The 16712-nt window shown below is 44.6% G+C and overlaps 1 protein-coding gene across 2 annotated transcripts; it reads right to left on the reverse strand.

Moving 5' to 3' along the window:
• Window positions 1-961: 961 nt before the first annotated feature.
• Window positions 962-12719, reverse strand: LOC124209598 (probable chitinase 10). 2 transcript variants are annotated; one of them, XM_046607647.1, is made up of 17 exons: window positions 12587-12719; window positions 12022-12336; window positions 8039-8578; window positions 7569-7751; window positions 7272-7475; window positions 5812-6936; window positions 5531-5734; window positions 4760-5455; window positions 4322-4690; window positions 3895-4263; window positions 3521-3823; window positions 3286-3453; window positions 2810-3210; window positions 2281-2745; window positions 1915-2212; window positions 1656-1840; window positions 962-1582 (listed from the first exon to the last, which is right to left on the reverse strand). In XM_046607647.1, the coding sequence occupies exons 3-17, from the start codon at window positions 8532-8534 to the stop codon at window positions 1535-1537; spliced, it is 5514 nt and encodes a 1837-aa protein (XP_046463603.1). In that variant the 5' UTR covers window positions 8535-8578; window positions 12022-12336; window positions 12587-12719; the 3' UTR covers window positions 962-1534. The 2 variants fall into 2 exon arrangements, with proteins under 2 accessions (XP_046463603.1, XP_046463604.1); XM_046607648.1 differs by having other exon boundaries at window positions 12022-12632.
• Between the last annotated feature and the right edge of the window lie 3993 nt (window positions 12720-16712).

The following is a 16712-nucleotide window of genomic DNA, read 5'->3' on the forward strand; positions in this document are numbered from 1 at the left end:
AGTAAAAACGATTGTTTTTCCGTGTGGGTGGGGCTGCTGACAACTGATGGTTTTGAAGGTACCGTTTACAAAAAATGACGTTTTAAAGATGATTGTAAGAAGAAGAAGGCCCGTCAATTGCCCCGTGACGATGAGTTTGATGGTAACATGATTCCTGTGCCAAATAGGGTAGGTGATTGCAACGAAGCGATCAATTGAACCCAACAAGAGGTTCAATAGCAGTGTGGCGTAGGGGATACCGAGTAAGAAAGCGAATGTCCAGCAGGCCGTCTTGTTGCCGGGCAATATGTAGAAAACCAGAAGCTCATTGAAACTTATCAGTTGAGCGAACAAATTTGAAAAGATGACGCCCAACCAAAATATATGACGTGGCTTGTGCAATCTTTTTTGTGCGATAATGACGACAGCAATCAACAGATTTAACGGTACACCGATTGAAACACAACAGACGATGGCCAACGGCAAGAATGCTAACATGGTAGTTGACTCTGTGTTGTTGGTTTCATTGCACAGAAGTGCACTGGATGGTACGAGAATGGACAACATACTTATTTAGATAGACCGATGATGACTGACAGTTACCATGTCTATTTTGACACGGATATATTTTTCCTCTTTTCCCCACTACAGATTTGTGGAGTGGTTTGCGATATTGAAGCGCTTGCGCAACCTTCGCGCATAAATACATAATTCATTTCTTTTGGGACAATTTCTCCTCAGATTTGGGAGGAACCAGCTAATGGTCAAAGTTTTTGTTGTCGCGCACTGTTTTCAATTTCGGTCAATCAATTTTTGATTAAGTCTAGTTTATTTTATTGATCGCTCCTGTGTATCAATATTTTAACTAGCTGAGTTTACCTTACTATATTTTTTGCCTTACAATTGAATGTTTACGAAGAACGTAACAACTTGAATATTTATCTTCATTGGTAACTCATTTAAAATTAAAACATTCTATATATTCATTTTTCCATCTTCAAATTCAATGATGGGAAATTGTGTATTACAACAAAACCCAAAACACACGCGCTTAAAAAAACAAACAAACAGACAAAATGGAGGAATACCCGATTTTTTTTTTTTAAAATCCCGTCTTCATATCAATGGACATCAGTGGAGAAATTCTTTTGAAAATAATACCCTGGCCGTTTATGGATGCATATGATCACGTTGAGTCGTTATATTGAATTCAAAATTGCCAGTATTCATTTTTTTTTTTCGGTACCACCGACAGACGAAAAAGTGTTTTTCAGGTTCAATAGCCAATTTCAATTTAGTTTTTGATTTGAGGAGCCCATTTAAAGTGAAATGGTATTGCAATTTTTCTCTTTTGATGACAGGATTGATTGCGGCCACGTGCCGTTTTATTCCCGCCATAATTTTAAACTACCGTATTACAAAAAAATCCATTATACTATCCCGTGATAGATTGAAAGCACCAGACGACCAACCAGGAAAAGGGGGGCAAAAAAGAAAGTAAATTCAAAATTAAGTTTTTAAAAACAACCCAGCAGTTTTAAAATCAACTATCCAATTAAGCCGTCCGACCGCATTCCGTATTGAAAGACCAATCGCAGTAGCTCTGTAAAACAGTAACAAATTCAATTAAATTCTGTCAAATTTACTTTTCGTCGCAAGTTTGAATTTATGCGTACCCTATTCCATAATAATCCACCCGGACATCTGGCTTCAGCCCATTGTCCATTCACGCACTGGTAGTAGCTAGTGCACTCGGACTCGTGAGCACGGAATGATCCGTTGGAGCAACCAGTTCCTTTACCGGAAATGGGAGCCCAAATACTCACACTTTCCGAGCTTTCATTGTTGTCACTTCCGCTATCTAAATTTCCCATTTAAAAAAAAGCGTCAGATAAAATTTTGCAAAATGATTTTAGATTTTCTTTGACAACTTACAAATCATTGGGGAATTGGCGCACATTTCGCCCGATGATGGATAATTGCGCAGCACGCGGTTGATAGTCTTGAGCAACGGATATGTCTCACATCCGCACCGATTGCGGAAGTCATCCAAATCCAGCGCCCAGATCATAGCGCCGCCGAGTTTCATTGTGCGTACAAGTTCGGATTTTCGACGAATTATGTCCACATCGTCAAATGAAACCCATTGGTCACCGCGATAGGCGTACGGTCCCATGGCCTCCTCAGAATCTTGCACAATTGTCCATCCACTATTCTTGACTTGTTTGCAAATCTATTGACCATTTGAATCGAAAGACAAAATTGATTGAAAACTCTTAACCGGAGGGCGACATATCGTACCTCGTAATAGGCAAGGAATCCAGCTTGTCGAGTAAATTCTCCGGCTTGTCCAGTTCCTTTAGCCGGAGCGTTCAGTCCGTTATTGTTGGGATTTTCCAGCGTGAAAGACTGTCCGTAAAGGGGAACACCGAGGATGAGTTTAGCCGGATCGGCTCCCAGTTTGATCCAATAATTGAGCGTGTAGTTTGTGTTGAAGTAAACCACATCGGCTTCTGAATGGACGCTGAGCGGAGCAACGTGACCCGTCTTCTTATCCCAATGGCCGTGGTAATCGTAAGTCATGACTCCGATCCAGTCGAAGTCGCGCGACAAAGATGGCACGTCGTATGCGTTGTCGATGACAGTCTTGGATGGCGAAACGGCTGAAGATAGAAGCCAACCGCGCGGAGTAAATTCAGTCCTCAATTCGCTTACTAAAGCAGCGAAACCTTGTTTATCCGATGCCGGGCCGGCGTTACAGTCCACCTAAACAGATAAAACATTTTGTTTTTGAATGCGTAGGTAAATTGAATTTGTTTTAATTTGATACCTGCCAACATTTGGGGTATTCCCAATCAAGATCGAGCCCGTCGAATCCGTATTTCTCAATGAAAACAATGGCATTGTCAATGAATCTTTTCCTGGATGCAGGATCATTGACCATGCGACTGTACTTGTTGCCCAGTGAGTCGTTCCAGCCGCCCAGAGCGATAAGTACTTTGATTCCATTTTTCTTGAGAGCCACCACTTTGGCGTAGAGTTTCGGTCCGTATTCGTCCGTGTCCGACCAGGAGTCAAAGACCCGCATCGTCAATTGAGTGGGGTCCAGCGTTGCGAATCCGTAAAGGATGTGAGTGCACAAGTCGACATCGACGTCGCTTGGGGCATATTTGGCTTCACCAGGTCGATACCACGACCAATTGGTGTAGTAACAAATCACCTTGTACTCGCCTTCAACATTTGAAAAATAGTCGCGTTAGAATTAAGAAAGAGTTTGAGTTGTCCGATGAATAAACCGGTACTCACCCGGTTTTGAGGGTTTAGTAGGTCTTGCGGGCGTAGCTGATGGCTTGGATGGTCTAGTCGCTGTTGTTGTCGGTCTTGTTGGCCTGACTGTTGTTGTTGGTCTTGTCGGTCTGGGTGTGGTGACGGAAGCGATGGGTTGGGCCGTTGGCTGGACTACTGAAGTCGATTCTTTTTTTATGAACATATGACTCGTTAAAATGTTGCTGAATGAGATGAATTTTAAAAAGAAACTTACGGCCACTGAAGGGACAGTTTGCGTTGGCCGGCCAATCGCAAACTTTGATTTGTTGATTCCAGTGCAATCCCGCTTGGCAGCCTTGTTCTATCAACTGGCCATTGACGCACCATTGATACACGGAGCAATCCGGCCCACTTTGACTGTATTGACCCTCTTGGCACGTCCCTACAACCGCTTCAACTGTCGGTGGTGGTGGGCGATTGGTTGTAGGTTTGGGTGTAGGCCTCATGCCAGTAGTTCCTTGCGTCGGGACAAAAGGTGTCGTCGATCTGGTTGGGGTTGAAACCGGTGCTAGGGTAGCTAAAAGAGATCAATTCAAATTTGTCAGTACATTTTTTGTTTTTGATAATCAATCAGATGGATTAGGTTACCTTGTCCATCTGAAACGCAATTGACTTTTTCTGGCCAGTCACAAAGAGTTTCGTCGGCATTCCAGTACAACCCAGGAGAACATTTGCTCTTTTTCAGAACTCCATTAACGCATCTGGCAAATGACGAACAATCGCCAGGTACCGGGTAATACTGGCCGTTGACACAGTCTGATTGAGTTGGTCCCTCGGTCTGCTGAGTGGGTCTTGGAGTCGATGGTGTTGGTGGGCGAGTTGTTGGGCGAGTTGTTGGCTGGGTCGGAGGTCGAGTACTAGGTCGTGTTGGCGGTCGAGTTGTTGGTCGAGTTGTTGGCTGTGTGGGCGGGCGAGTTGGTGGGCGAGTTGGCCTTGGAGTCGATGGTGTAGTTGGGGCTAGATGGGACCGAAATGTTAAAACGAAATTTTTAAAAAATTATTGAAATGTACTTACCACTTGGAAATGTGGCCGCAGTGGTGGGTCTCGTATTCATTCCCGAATCAAAGCCAGTAGTGATGGCCAGCGGTGGAGGAGTGACGGGCCCTGGTGGGCGTCCACAATTGCTTCCAGGCGTTGGTTGCGGGTCATTGCGGATGCCAAGTATTCTGGCAATAGCTTTAGTCAGCGGGAAAGCTTCTGAGCAGCAGGTGTTCCTAAAATCGTCCATGTCGATAGAGAAGACCATAGCTCCACCGAATCCTTCGCGCTGGATGTAACTGGCTTTGCGGCGGACGGAAGCGACGTTGTCGTAACCGACCCATTGGGTACCCCGGAAAGCGTAAGGAGCATCGTTGGCCACTTCAGACCAAATTCCCTGGCGCACTGAGGATCAAATTCATTTTGTCTTTTAAATGTCCGTTGAAAATTCCTGTCATCTTTTAAGAAAATTACCTTCATTGCAAATCTCGTAGTAGGCCAGCATACCAGCTTGTTGGGTATAAGGACCAGGTAGACCAGCTCCTTTGGCTTTGACGCCAATGGCCGCTTGATCTCTTGTCGTAGCTGGAACGGCCAAGGTGAAACTCTGACCGTAAAGTGGAATACCCAAGATGAGCTTGGCTGCTGGAATGCCCTGGCGACTCCAGTAGTTCATGCTGGCCTCGACACTGTCTGAATCGCCACTCCCTTGCAGCGGAGCCGTGTGTCCTGTCACACTTTCCCAGCTGCCGTGGAAATCGAAGGCCGGCACGGTGATAAAATCCGCGGATCGTCCAAGGGCGGCTCCGTCGAACGCCGTCATAGCCAGATTCTTATAGCTGGCCACATTCACGCCCAGCAACAGATTGCTTTTGGCGAATTCTTGTTGCAATTCCCTGATAAAAATAGGATAGTTGGCCCGGTCGATAGCCGGCCCCTTGGAGCAATCGGCTTGCCAACACACCGGGTATTGCCAGTCGAGGTGCAAACCGTCGAAACCGTAAACTTGGAGGAAACCCGCAGCGTGAGCGGCGAACATGGAACGTGACCTGGCGTCGGCCACGAGTCGGCTGTAAGAGTCGTCCCCAGAGTCGGTCCATCCGCCCATCACCAACATGACTTTGAGATTGGGATTCGTTTGTTTCAGTCCATTGATTCGGGCGTACATTCCTGGGAAGGGGGGAAGATCAATATTTCGTGAATTTCCAAGCAGTAATGAAAAATTTAGAAGCTATTTCGGTTTACTGTTGCTGATGTCTGTCCAGATGTCGTTACTTTTGAGGAGCAAAGTTTTGGGATCCAGTCCACCATAGGCGTACAAAACATGCGTGCAGCTGGATGACAGGACATTTTCCGGAACGAATTCAGCATCGCCACGTCTCAGCCACGCCCAGCTACTGTAGTAGCAAACGACTTTGTAGTCCTTGTTCGTTTGGACTTGGCGGTCGGCTGTTTTGAAAGCAAAACTCTGGCTGAAAATCGATCGACGAAGAATAAATTTTGGATTTGAAAGTGGCGGGACTTACCGGTCAGCCTGTTGTTTAACACGTTTTTTGCGGTGCATTGAGCGTTTTCGGGCCAATCGCAGACCAAGATGCTGGGATTGAAGTGCAGGCCGCTCGGGCAGTTGAAGAAGTAAGGTGTTGCACCCACGCAACGGTAGAACTGACCGCAATCATCCGGGTGGGGCCAAAAGCTGTCGCCTTTGATCAGACAGCTGGGATCGAACGATGTAGTAGGGGCAGGTGTGGTCGGAAGAACGATAGGTGGAGGTCGTGTGGGAGCAGCAGTAGGTGCTGGCACAAATGGAGCCACTGTAGTAGGCGGCTGAGGAAGAGGAGCGGCCGTCGTGGGCCGGGGAGTAGCAGCCGTGGTCGGACGAGCCGTTGTGGGTTTGGGTGGAGCTGCCGTCGGTGATGTAGTGCCTCCGTTTCGACGTAATCCATCGTTGATGGCCCGAAGTAAAGGCCTTTCAGGACCGCAGTCGCCTTTAATGTCGTCCAATCCAACAGCCCAAATCATGGCTCCGCCCAGGCCGGTACTTCTGATGTAATCCATTTTAGTTAAAACGGATTCCACCGTGTCGTAGCCGATCCATTGATCTCCCTTGACGAGGTAGGGGCTTCCGGCTTCGTCTTCCAGCTCCTGCCATCCTCCTTCTTGTAGCCACCTGCAGATCTCAAAGTAAGCCACGAATCCGGCCTCTTTGGTGAAGGGACCGACAGTTCCGGCACCGACGATGGGTGCCTTGGGCTTTGAATTGTTTGGGTTGGCCAGTCTGAAATTGCGTCCGTAAAACGGGATGCCGAAAATGATTTTCCTCGCCGGAGCGCCTTTGGAGATCCAGTAAGACAGCGCTCCGTCCGAGTGAAGGTTCTGCGTCGCGCCGGAATCGAAAGGACGTTTCCGTAGCGGGGCGTGATGATCGGCGTAGTTATCCCACGTGCCGTGCAAGTCGTACGTCATGACGTTGATAAAATCCAGCGATTTGGCAAGACGAGGCACATCGTAGCCTTCGTTAATGCGGAAGGTGGCGGCTGGCACGGCAGCCGTCAGAAGCCAATTGCGCGGTTGGAACACGGCTGACATTTCTTCCACCAACAGGGCGAAATTCTCTTTGTCGGCCCATCTGCCATCGCGATCCGTGGCACCTTTGATTGGAAAGGAGCGAAGAAGAAGAAGAAAGGCTCGATGAAGTATCTCTATTGATTACTATTTTTAATTTGATTACATCCGAGCTCTAGATGCTGAGAGCCTGGTACGTCTAACTTTTTTAACTCTATGTCTTTGAGCAAGTTGTGAAATGAGATGATTAGCGAAAGCAGTCAGAAGCTCTACATTCGCCATTGCTTTGATCTTTTTGCGTCTATACTAACGAGCCTTTGATCCACTGACGACACGCTTTCCCGTTTTTTTTTTTTTTTCTTTTTTTTTGAGCCGACGGAATTGAATCAAAATACAAGTAATTCTTTAGTGGGTACTCTACCTGGATATTCCCAGTCGAGGTCGAAGCCGTCAAACTTCCACTTTTCCATGAAAACGACGACGGAATCGATAAACTTTGCTCGGCTGGCCGGGCTGGACACCATCTGGGAGTACTGTTTACCTCCTTCGCTCCACCCACCGATGGCTATCATCACTTTGAGAGCGGGGTTGATGTTTTTAAGGGCCAGCGCAGCTCTAAAACCACCTATTTATTCGTGCGTGAGTCAAGTCAAGTAGGAAAAAGAGAAAAAAAGAAATGAGGAAATGTTGTTGACAAAATTCGTTCATTCCATTTCACCTCTGACGACTTCGTAATCCGGGTCGAGAATGGTGACGGTGAGCGACGTCTTGTCCAAGCCGAGGAATGAATAGATGACGTGAGTGCAGCCGAAAGGATCGACATCGGCGGGACTGGTCGTCATCGGCTCGTCACGGTAGATGGCCCACGATTCATAGTAGCACACGACCTTGTAATCCTCTCCTGGTCGGCCATCAATACGTCGCCATCATATCGATTTCAAATCACACACGCACAAAAGAAAAAGAAGAAGATTTTTTGTCAGTTGTCGAAACACGTTATTCTTCTCTTTCGTTTTGAAACGTAAAAGGACATGCAGGAAATAAATGAGCCTCTCCAAACGTGACCCTTTCGACCTGTCGTTCGGGTGTTGTCTGCTTGTCTGCATCGTACAAGGCCGCCCGTCTCTTTACGGAACCCCAAAAGTTTTTTTTTTGTTTGTCCTGCTGTTCGTCTAACGGGGATCTTACCATTTTTAGTGGCTGATAACGGATCGATTGGCACCGGATCGACGAGTCGCTCCAATTCGTCCAGCACGGGCGGCTCGTTTTGGTACGAGTGACCATTGAATCCTTGATAGCTGCTCGGATAGGTCTCTTGTTCTTCCACGTAAATTCCTTTGCTTATTCGGTTGGCATCGACTCGATCATCGTCATCATACGCCGGCTGGTCCTGCTGCTGGTCCATTTCTTTGATTTGATTGAGACTCTCCATCAATTGGATGCGAGAGAACTGAGATTGTTGCTGGCGGACGTCGTCAAAATCGGGCCGGTGCTCGACGGCACCGCGGTTGAACCCGGCGACGACCGGTTCCTCCGCCTCGACTGCGAGCGTCCGCTCATTAGCATAATCTTGTCCGAAACCATCCATCAGCTCTTCCACATCGGCTTTCACGAGGGTCGCAGCTGTGAGAAAAAGAGCCACAGCTGCAACAGCCAGGACGGGAATACTCTTCCGGAGTTTCATGCTGTCGGGTTGGAACGCGTGGGGGCCAATTGATGGGAAAACAACTGCAAAATCATCAACAACAAAAAAAGGGGGGAGAATGAAGAAATAGAAAAGACATTGTTTTCGGTAAAGGTCAAAGAGGATTTTTTGATGAAAACAAACAATCAATAATAACTGCAGCGCCGCATATAATTACACGACGAAAAAGGGAATTCAATGAATCGAAATGTGTGTACTGTACTCCGCGATCGGATGTTTGTTGTTGGCCGACCTACCGCGGAGCTGCGGCGGCGGCGGCGGCGGCTGAAATTAGCTTCTTATATTTATTATTCCCTCTTGTAGTCTGAGATGATAATGTGTGTTGACTAGCTAATGAGGACGAGACTACCCACGCGCCCCATCCGTCATCATCACTTTTCAAAACTTCCGTCAATTATATCGGAATCGTTGGAAAAGAGATACACACGACCTGAAGACGACGTGATGAATAATAGCTGGGGGATTTACATATAGAATAAGCAACTGATGTGTGTCGTGAAAAGAACAGCTCTAGGCTATCCCCCCCTTTTTCTCTTTTTGATGTTCGAATGTTGTTTCATTGAAACGACCCGGCGAATGTTGTTGATGGCTTCCGATCTCAAGATGTACTAAGACTATAAAAAAAAAGAAGAGGTCAATGTCTTATTGCTACGCCATGCAAATTGTTTGGCTAAAAGGCAAAAAAAAATATAATCAGGTTTTTTTATTTTCCTTTATTTTAAAATCCCTCCATTTTGTATTTGTTACTTTTTGCTTTTATCAGTTTATTTTGTTGTGTTTCTTTCTAAATTTTTCCGTTCGTTTTTTTGCTGGCCAACGCTCCTTCTAGGGTCTGTGTGAAAAAAGAGGGGGAATCAATTCCACGAATTTCATTTCGTCTGGAAATGTTGCTGCGTCCGTTTGATTAGCTCAAATGTAGGGGCTGTCGTGGTTTTTGAATTCTGATTATTAAAAGTGCGTCATGATAAATTGACGAGAATGTCGCTTCCGTACGAGGACGTTACATCATCGCAGGGTTTTCTTTTTATTAAGTATGCGCATGTGTTTACGGTTATCAAATTTTTCAAAAAGCTAACAGTTTTTACTCGCGGTAATGGATGGGAACAAGAACAAAAAGGGAAAAAAAGAAACTGGTTTTCTGGTTTTATTCGTCTGTTGGTGTTTTTGGCTAGTTTTGGTTTGAATTTGAACTGCGAAGAATGTAGCACGCTAGACGAGGAGCGGGTTTTTCGAGTTCAAGGATGGTGAAATTAATTTCACTATTTCACCAGCTGGGCTGGATCAAATAAAGTACTACTCTCCTTTTCTCAGCTTAGTAGTAATTTCGCGCACAGCTGCCGCTGGAGGAACTTGATGGTTCTTTTCCCGACGATGGGGGCTCTGCACGTGAAGATTAGCAAAACTGGTCTGCGGCCTCGGGCTTGGGCGTGGTGCCTTATTCAACCGAAACATTTTTTTCGTCCATCCATTCTCTTCTTTTTTTTTCTTTTTAAATTGGTTGCCATACGTCTTGAACTCTTCAACTTGATACATCCTTTTGCTTTTTTTTTTAAATCTTTCCTCAAGCCAAATGGAGATTGCAAAAGTCGTCCAACACGTATGGTAATTATATTCATTTTTTTCTTCCTTCTTCATCCTTGGATTCTTGTCATGCGCCATTTTCGACCGCCGGCCAGCCCCCCTTCTTTTCTTCCATTTTAAGACCACTTGGCGAGTTCGTTGATCGAGGAAAAACATCACGCACTGCTCTCATGTGATGCGCTCAAAAGAAAACAAAACTCGAGCGAAATTCCTATCTTTTTTTCAAACTCTATCTCATTCGGATGATATTAATCAATGCAAATTTCGACTTTAATTCCTGCAATTCCTAGTTGGGTATTCATTTGGCATTCGATTGCCAAGTAAAAATTTGGGTTTGGCGCCGTGTAGCGATCGGATGAGATATGCGTATCTCTGCGCACGTCTGAGAGAAATATATAAACTAACACAGGGGGAATAGTTTATGACTATATTGTTATGTTGTGATGAGTTTTTACTTCAAGGGCGACCTTGATCTTGAAAAAAACGGACTCTATTTTCGCCCAACCTTGTCGTAAGTTTGAACGAACGACCGGCGTGAGCGTCGTAAAAATCTGAGGAAAACGTCCCGTGAACGACCGTGAATGCGTCGTCCTGCTTCGTCGCTTTAAATTGTTGTTGTTGTTGTTCGCGAACCTTGTTGTCGCGTCCTCCACTTCTCCGGTTATTACACCCAGCAATTTGCCCACCTTCCTCGGCAGGTGGGAAAAATGTGTGAAAAACTTTTTCAGAAATTTTTTTTCTTCTCCCGATAAGATTTTTTTGGAGGCCCTTTTTCCTTTTTAAATGGAAGAGAAAAAAGGGGAAAGACTAGATGGAGAAAAGGTGTTGGCCCATCCGACGCTAATCTGTCAACACCTGATACTGTTGTCACCTGTCGGATGCGCTATTTTCCGTCGAGAGGGGCTTCTTTATTTATTTACCTACCGTATTTTATTCCCTTGTTTTCTGCCTATCCACCCTTTTTTCTTTCTTTTAGATTTTAGATTTTATTTTTCGTCCTCTTCTTCCCACAGTTAAGAAACTGGAATAATAATAAAAAAAAGGGGGGTCTCCTGTTGTTTGTGCGGTCTACCGGACACCTATCTCATCCTTTTCCTTTCTATTTTTTTTTCATTATTATCTTCCTCTTCTTCTTCTTTTATTTTCAATGTTTTACCTGAGCAGCGGCTCGAGGAGAAGAAATAGAAAAAAACGAGAGTCAGCGGCTTCTTAATTTGTTTTGTCGATTTCTTAGAGATAGGAGGGGGTTCACTTTCGTGTTATCTTTCCGCTACGCAGTATAGTTCACTCAGCAAACAATAACACGAAAAAAAAAGAGAGGACCCGAAATAGTAACAGGAAAGGGGGTAGAGCAGACAGGAACGGCTCGAGGGGAATGTCTTTTGTTTAATCCTCATATTTCTACGAGGAATTTTCTTATAGTGAGATAAAAAAAAAGGGTAAAAAGAGGAAACTTAACACAGAAAAATGAATAAAATGTCATTCGATCCTTCGTTGAAACTAGACGAAACAATCCCACGCCCTGCGTCTAGAAAGGAGAAAAGAGCTGTGCGATGTGTCACTAGTCATTTGTTTCCGATTGTTTCGTCTGTGTGTGGAATAATCGGTACGGTGGAATGAATGTCGGTAATGACGTCGTGGGCGGGGAGGGGGGTTGTTAAGAAGTAAATGGAAACTTTCACTCAGAATTGTTGTCAGAAATAACAAGTTGGAAGTGATCGACAAGGGTTGTGACTCTTGTTGTCACAGGGAATGGACAGGAAAAAGACGTTCCCTTTTCAATTTTTAAAGGAGGGTGAGTTGTCTGGTATGCCATTGTTAAAAAAACATAAATCTAATTTATATCTACATAGGGTAGAGGTTTTTTTAAAGGTTTTGAACTTACCGCGCTTGGAGAAACGGTTCCTCGTGTGCCTGTTGAGTGTGTGTGTTTGTCCGTGTGATGCAATCGGCCGATAACGCGGAGGAGAACAACACGCACAAAAAGTTGAGAACCCGTGTGTGTCCTCTTGGTCGAAAGGTTCTTTCTGTGTGTGTTGAGCGTTGACTATAACTCACGAGATGCGATAGTAGACCGGTGTGTTGTACCGAAAAGCAAAAAGGGGGAGAAGTTGCCTTTTGCCGACCCCTCCGAAAGAGATTGAAAATAACACACAACAAATGTGGCGGGCTGTTTTCAACCCCAGGAGGAGAGAAAAAACTATCCAAAAGAGAAGAGAAAAACAGAAAATGAATTCCTCGGGTTAAAAACTCGGAAACTGTTTCGTTTTTTCTTTCCGAAAGTGAAAATTGTGAACAAATAAATTTCTATTGACTCTTGTCGTGATGATCTGAACCCCCTCACAAGGGTGGTCCCCCCTCTTCTTCTTCTCCGACAAAACAAATGAAAAGCAGGAGGAAAAAAAAACAAACTTTTTTTTTTTTTTTTTAAAGATGTTGTGTGTGTTTACCCAAAAAAGTTTTTCGGTTAGGACGGGCGGGGTTTTCAAACTCGACTGTCAGCCGGTACACGCTCACCAGAGCCTTTTTATACAGCAGCGGAGCCGACTCGACCACTTCCCGCAGGCCAAAATCAGAAGTTTTCGTCTCGGCTTCTATTTTTTTTCCGTCTTCTTCTTCTTTTATTCTTCTTCTTCTTCTACTGTAGTTGGTGTTGTTTTGTTGTTGTTTTTTAACTTTCCAATGTGTGGATTGTTTTGTGTTTTTCCTAGGAGAGAGAAGGGGGTACTTTTCGTTGTAATTTTTATTTTTATTTAAAAAATCTTCTTTGTTTTCTTACATTTGAGATTTGCACTCTCCGGTTGACAAGAGAAGAGAAGACAACACCAGTTCTTTCTTCTTTGCCTAACCTGGTCTTTGCCAATTTGGTACGTACTCCTATTACCTTGATAAACGTCCCTGGGACGACAGGAGGCACTTTGGTCATCATCATCATCATCAAAGAAAGAGAAAGAGTGACACAAGTTGAGTTTTGTATTTGAATTAAAAAACAGCGTGAAACCCCGCCCGAATCACCCGCACGTCGAGTGAGTAACTTTTCCGAAGCGCGAAAAATTCCAATCAATCGCCGCCGCCGCTGACTGAGCAGAGATTTTCTTTTTTTGGCTCGTTGGCAGCATGGACTGGACCCGGACCCGCATCGAATGGCCACCACCACGCAATGCGCATTGGAAGGAATAATATGACAAGCGGAGAGGAAAATATATGTCGCCACAAAATGGAGGGGTTACGTGAATCTAACCGATTCGCTGTAGATTTTTCGGGTACGAAACGATTGCGCGAGCCAAGGTTGAACCGCTTTTTGTGTATCAGCCGTCCAAGCCCCGTCAATTTTGTCGGTGTCTCGGCCGCCGCTCGGTTGTTGTTGTTGTTTGGGTCGCAGACGTGTCTAATTGGGAAGGCTCAACTTGTTTGAAATCACTTGACAGAAAGTTGGGTTTTTTTTATATTTTTTGTTCCTATCAAAAAAGAGAAAGGATCATAAGTCGTTAGAGGGTATCGCAATTGACTCGCTTGCGTCACCGCTAAAGAGGAGGACGATCTCGGTGGGTGGATCCCGCAGCCGCACGTCCGCAACAAGGTAACAATTTCTCGCTTCTTTTTCTTTTTTCTTTTTTGGCGCGCGCAAATTTTCGAATCAAAAAGGGAAATGATGAAGAGGCGACGGAAATGACGGCCTCTTTCGCCATCTTCAAGCGGCAATTTAAAAACCATCAGGACGCCTCTTTTTTATCTTTCTATTCTCCGCAACATCTTTATGATATTTTGTTATCATTATTTATCTTTTTCGGAGAAAAAAATAAATAAATATCTCTCTCCCTTCTCTCTGTCTCTCTCCGACCCCAGAGTCCCTCTCGTCTCGGGGGCTCTTGGCCGTTCGTCATTTGCATGGGTTCGTCGTCGAGACTCACGTGAAAGTGGAGGCTGTTATATACCACCCACTCACCTCTTTCCTTCCACGACTTCATTTCACAGGTTCGGTGAATCTCTGAAACTCTTCTCCGGCTCATATCTAATAGCTTCCTCCACTACAGCCCGGGCAAAAGTTGAGCTGCCATAACTAAAATGCCATAACTTATGTCACCGCCATCTTCTCTCCCTCCTCCCCAAAAAACCCTGGCGCTTATCTCTCTTGGGCCTTTACCGATTTCCATCTCTTTTTTTCTCCCAAGATCTGTTCTATAGGCAAATGAGGCCATAACTAATATCAAAATCTGGATTTTTTTCTTCTTCTTATTCCCGCGACGAACCATCTTCTTCTGATTGTCGGTTGGGAGATGATGATTCGGACAATGAAACGGGGCCCCATGAATAATACAGCAGAAACCAATAGACCTCCCTCCATAAATTGTGTGTTTTGTGTGGAGTTTATATAGGCATAATGGAATTTGTGAGAGAAAATAAGGTTCCATATCTTAAAAAAAAAGTCTTATTTTTCTTTTTTCCATCCTCTCATTCTGTCGTTGTTATGTACATATTTATATACCTCAATTTTACGACCTCCTCGGCTTGCGGCTGGGATGCGGCCAGCGCCGGCAGGTCGGGTTATCTTTTCTCCACCCTGCACTATTGTGAAAGGAATCCCGATGGTCCGCCACAACAGGACATGGTTACAAAAGATTTTTCTTTTCTTTTTCCAAAAAGAAAAAAAAAAGGAAATAAATATCATAAATAAATAAATCTGATTCTTTATGATATTCAAATGGTGCCCTTTATTGCGCAATTTATCCCGTGAAACATGTGTAATTTTCTCGCGGTGGCTTCTCGAATGTTTTTCTTCGACGCAACAACTGACTAGATGGATACGGAACATGGATACACTCCGTGACTCTGGTCACTTGCGCTCAGCGCCAAATAAGTTCCAACACGTTCACAATCGACAGGCTGGCCGGACACCCGGGATATTTTTTGTAAAAACTATTCATGCAGGTAGGATGACTGTTGGATGGGACTTTCTCTTTCTGAACAGGAATATTCTTTTCAACCTGTCACACAGAGTGCGATATCGATTTGGGGTCAATCCTTTCGCCAAAGTTCCTTTTTTTTTGCTCTTCTTCTTCTTCACGGCCTTTTTTTTTTACTCAGTTGACGAGGTCCATCCATCTGCTGGTGAATCACAAGTGTGTGTGTCTCTATTTTGAACTGGTTTCTTCTTCACTGTGCGGATCAATCGCTTGCAAATTCCCATCCAGCCGCCCGGGTGTAAGATCGTGCCGGCTCATAATCGAAGACATTTCATCTTTCCCGCCGTTAAGCGTGTCTGGCAACAATTCTCAGAGGGGATCTGATATCCTTGTTTGATGTCGAGCAAAGCCTAGAATTCGATGCGCACTTGATGCAGCAGCGCTAGTATGGCGTACGTGTGTTTCATCTTCTTTCTTCCAAGTCTGGCGATAGGTCGAAAAAGACAAGTTTCTTCTTCTCTCCGAGGCCGCTTTTATTCAGATTTCCCTTTTCGTGTCGGCGCTGTTGCAAAATAACCCGCAGCATGCACTAGTGTCGATGGCAAATAACCAATAAAAGGCTTTTCCTGTGCAACCATTCCTGCCACATTTTTTTAGAGAGAGAGAGAGAAATAGAAAAATAAGTCCAGGATTCGATATTCCCGTAGGTTTTTAATGGCCTAGTGGGTAAACTCTTGTTTTCTTTGTTTGCTTGTCTTCCGCTTTTATTTTTTGGTCCGTTTAGGGGTTTTTCCCTTATCGCAAGTGAGTTCTAAACGTGAACTGAGATAAACTACACGGCTGGTTCCGACCCGCTGTTGTAATGGAGTACCGAAAACGTGACAGTCTTTACTTTTCTAGATTCGAGAGCATTGGTATTTGTTGCTCTTTTCAAGGGCTTATTTTTATTTAACAGACAGCGAAGAATCGAAACAGAAAATATTATGTTCAGCCATTGAAAAAGGTTATTTAACAAATTATGATTTCCTCAACATTTTGTCAACTTGGCGTCTCCGTGGGTGGAGTACGCATCCAGCACATTCGACAACATCGTCGTCGTGTGAAATTAATCGGCTGGCTCCTGAAAATGGCTCTTGTGACGTTCGGTTGCCAAGAAATTTGACACATTTCCCGGTTGAACAATTTCCGACTGATGCTAAAATTGGTTGTGCAACGTTGTTGGTTACGCCGATGCGGATACGTGAGTCTATACTAGCTAAGCAAGTCTAAAGTACACACGTTGTTTTACTTACGTACAAAAACATTTCCGGGTAAGAAACTTTAGGCCCTGTTGAGGAATAATGCATCATTATCACATTTTGTTTTGAAAAACGTCCGATTTCACAACAATTGCCGGGGTTCCGGTAGTTGTTGCGCGTTACGGATCTCTAGCGCTAATTTAGCTCGAGGGTATGGTAATCATCCGTCTTGGGTTTTATACACCTGCTGCGAATCGAGCGCGCGGTGTTTTTTTAAATCGAAAAAAAGAAAAGGAACAAGGCGCGTCTTTTGAGACGATGATGAAAAATTCTCGTGAATTTCTTTTCTTTCTTTGTGTTTGTTCAAAATATACATTTTTTTGTGCGCTGAACTTTTTCTGGGATTTTTTGCGATGCGCAATAGACGAGCCCTT

The sequence above is a fragment of the Daphnia pulex genome, chromosome 12 (assembly GCF_021134715.1).
Source record: "Daphnia pulex isolate KAP4 chromosome 12, ASM2113471v1".
Taxonomy (NCBI): domain Eukaryota; kingdom Metazoa; phylum Arthropoda; class Branchiopoda; order Diplostraca; family Daphniidae; genus Daphnia; species Daphnia pulex.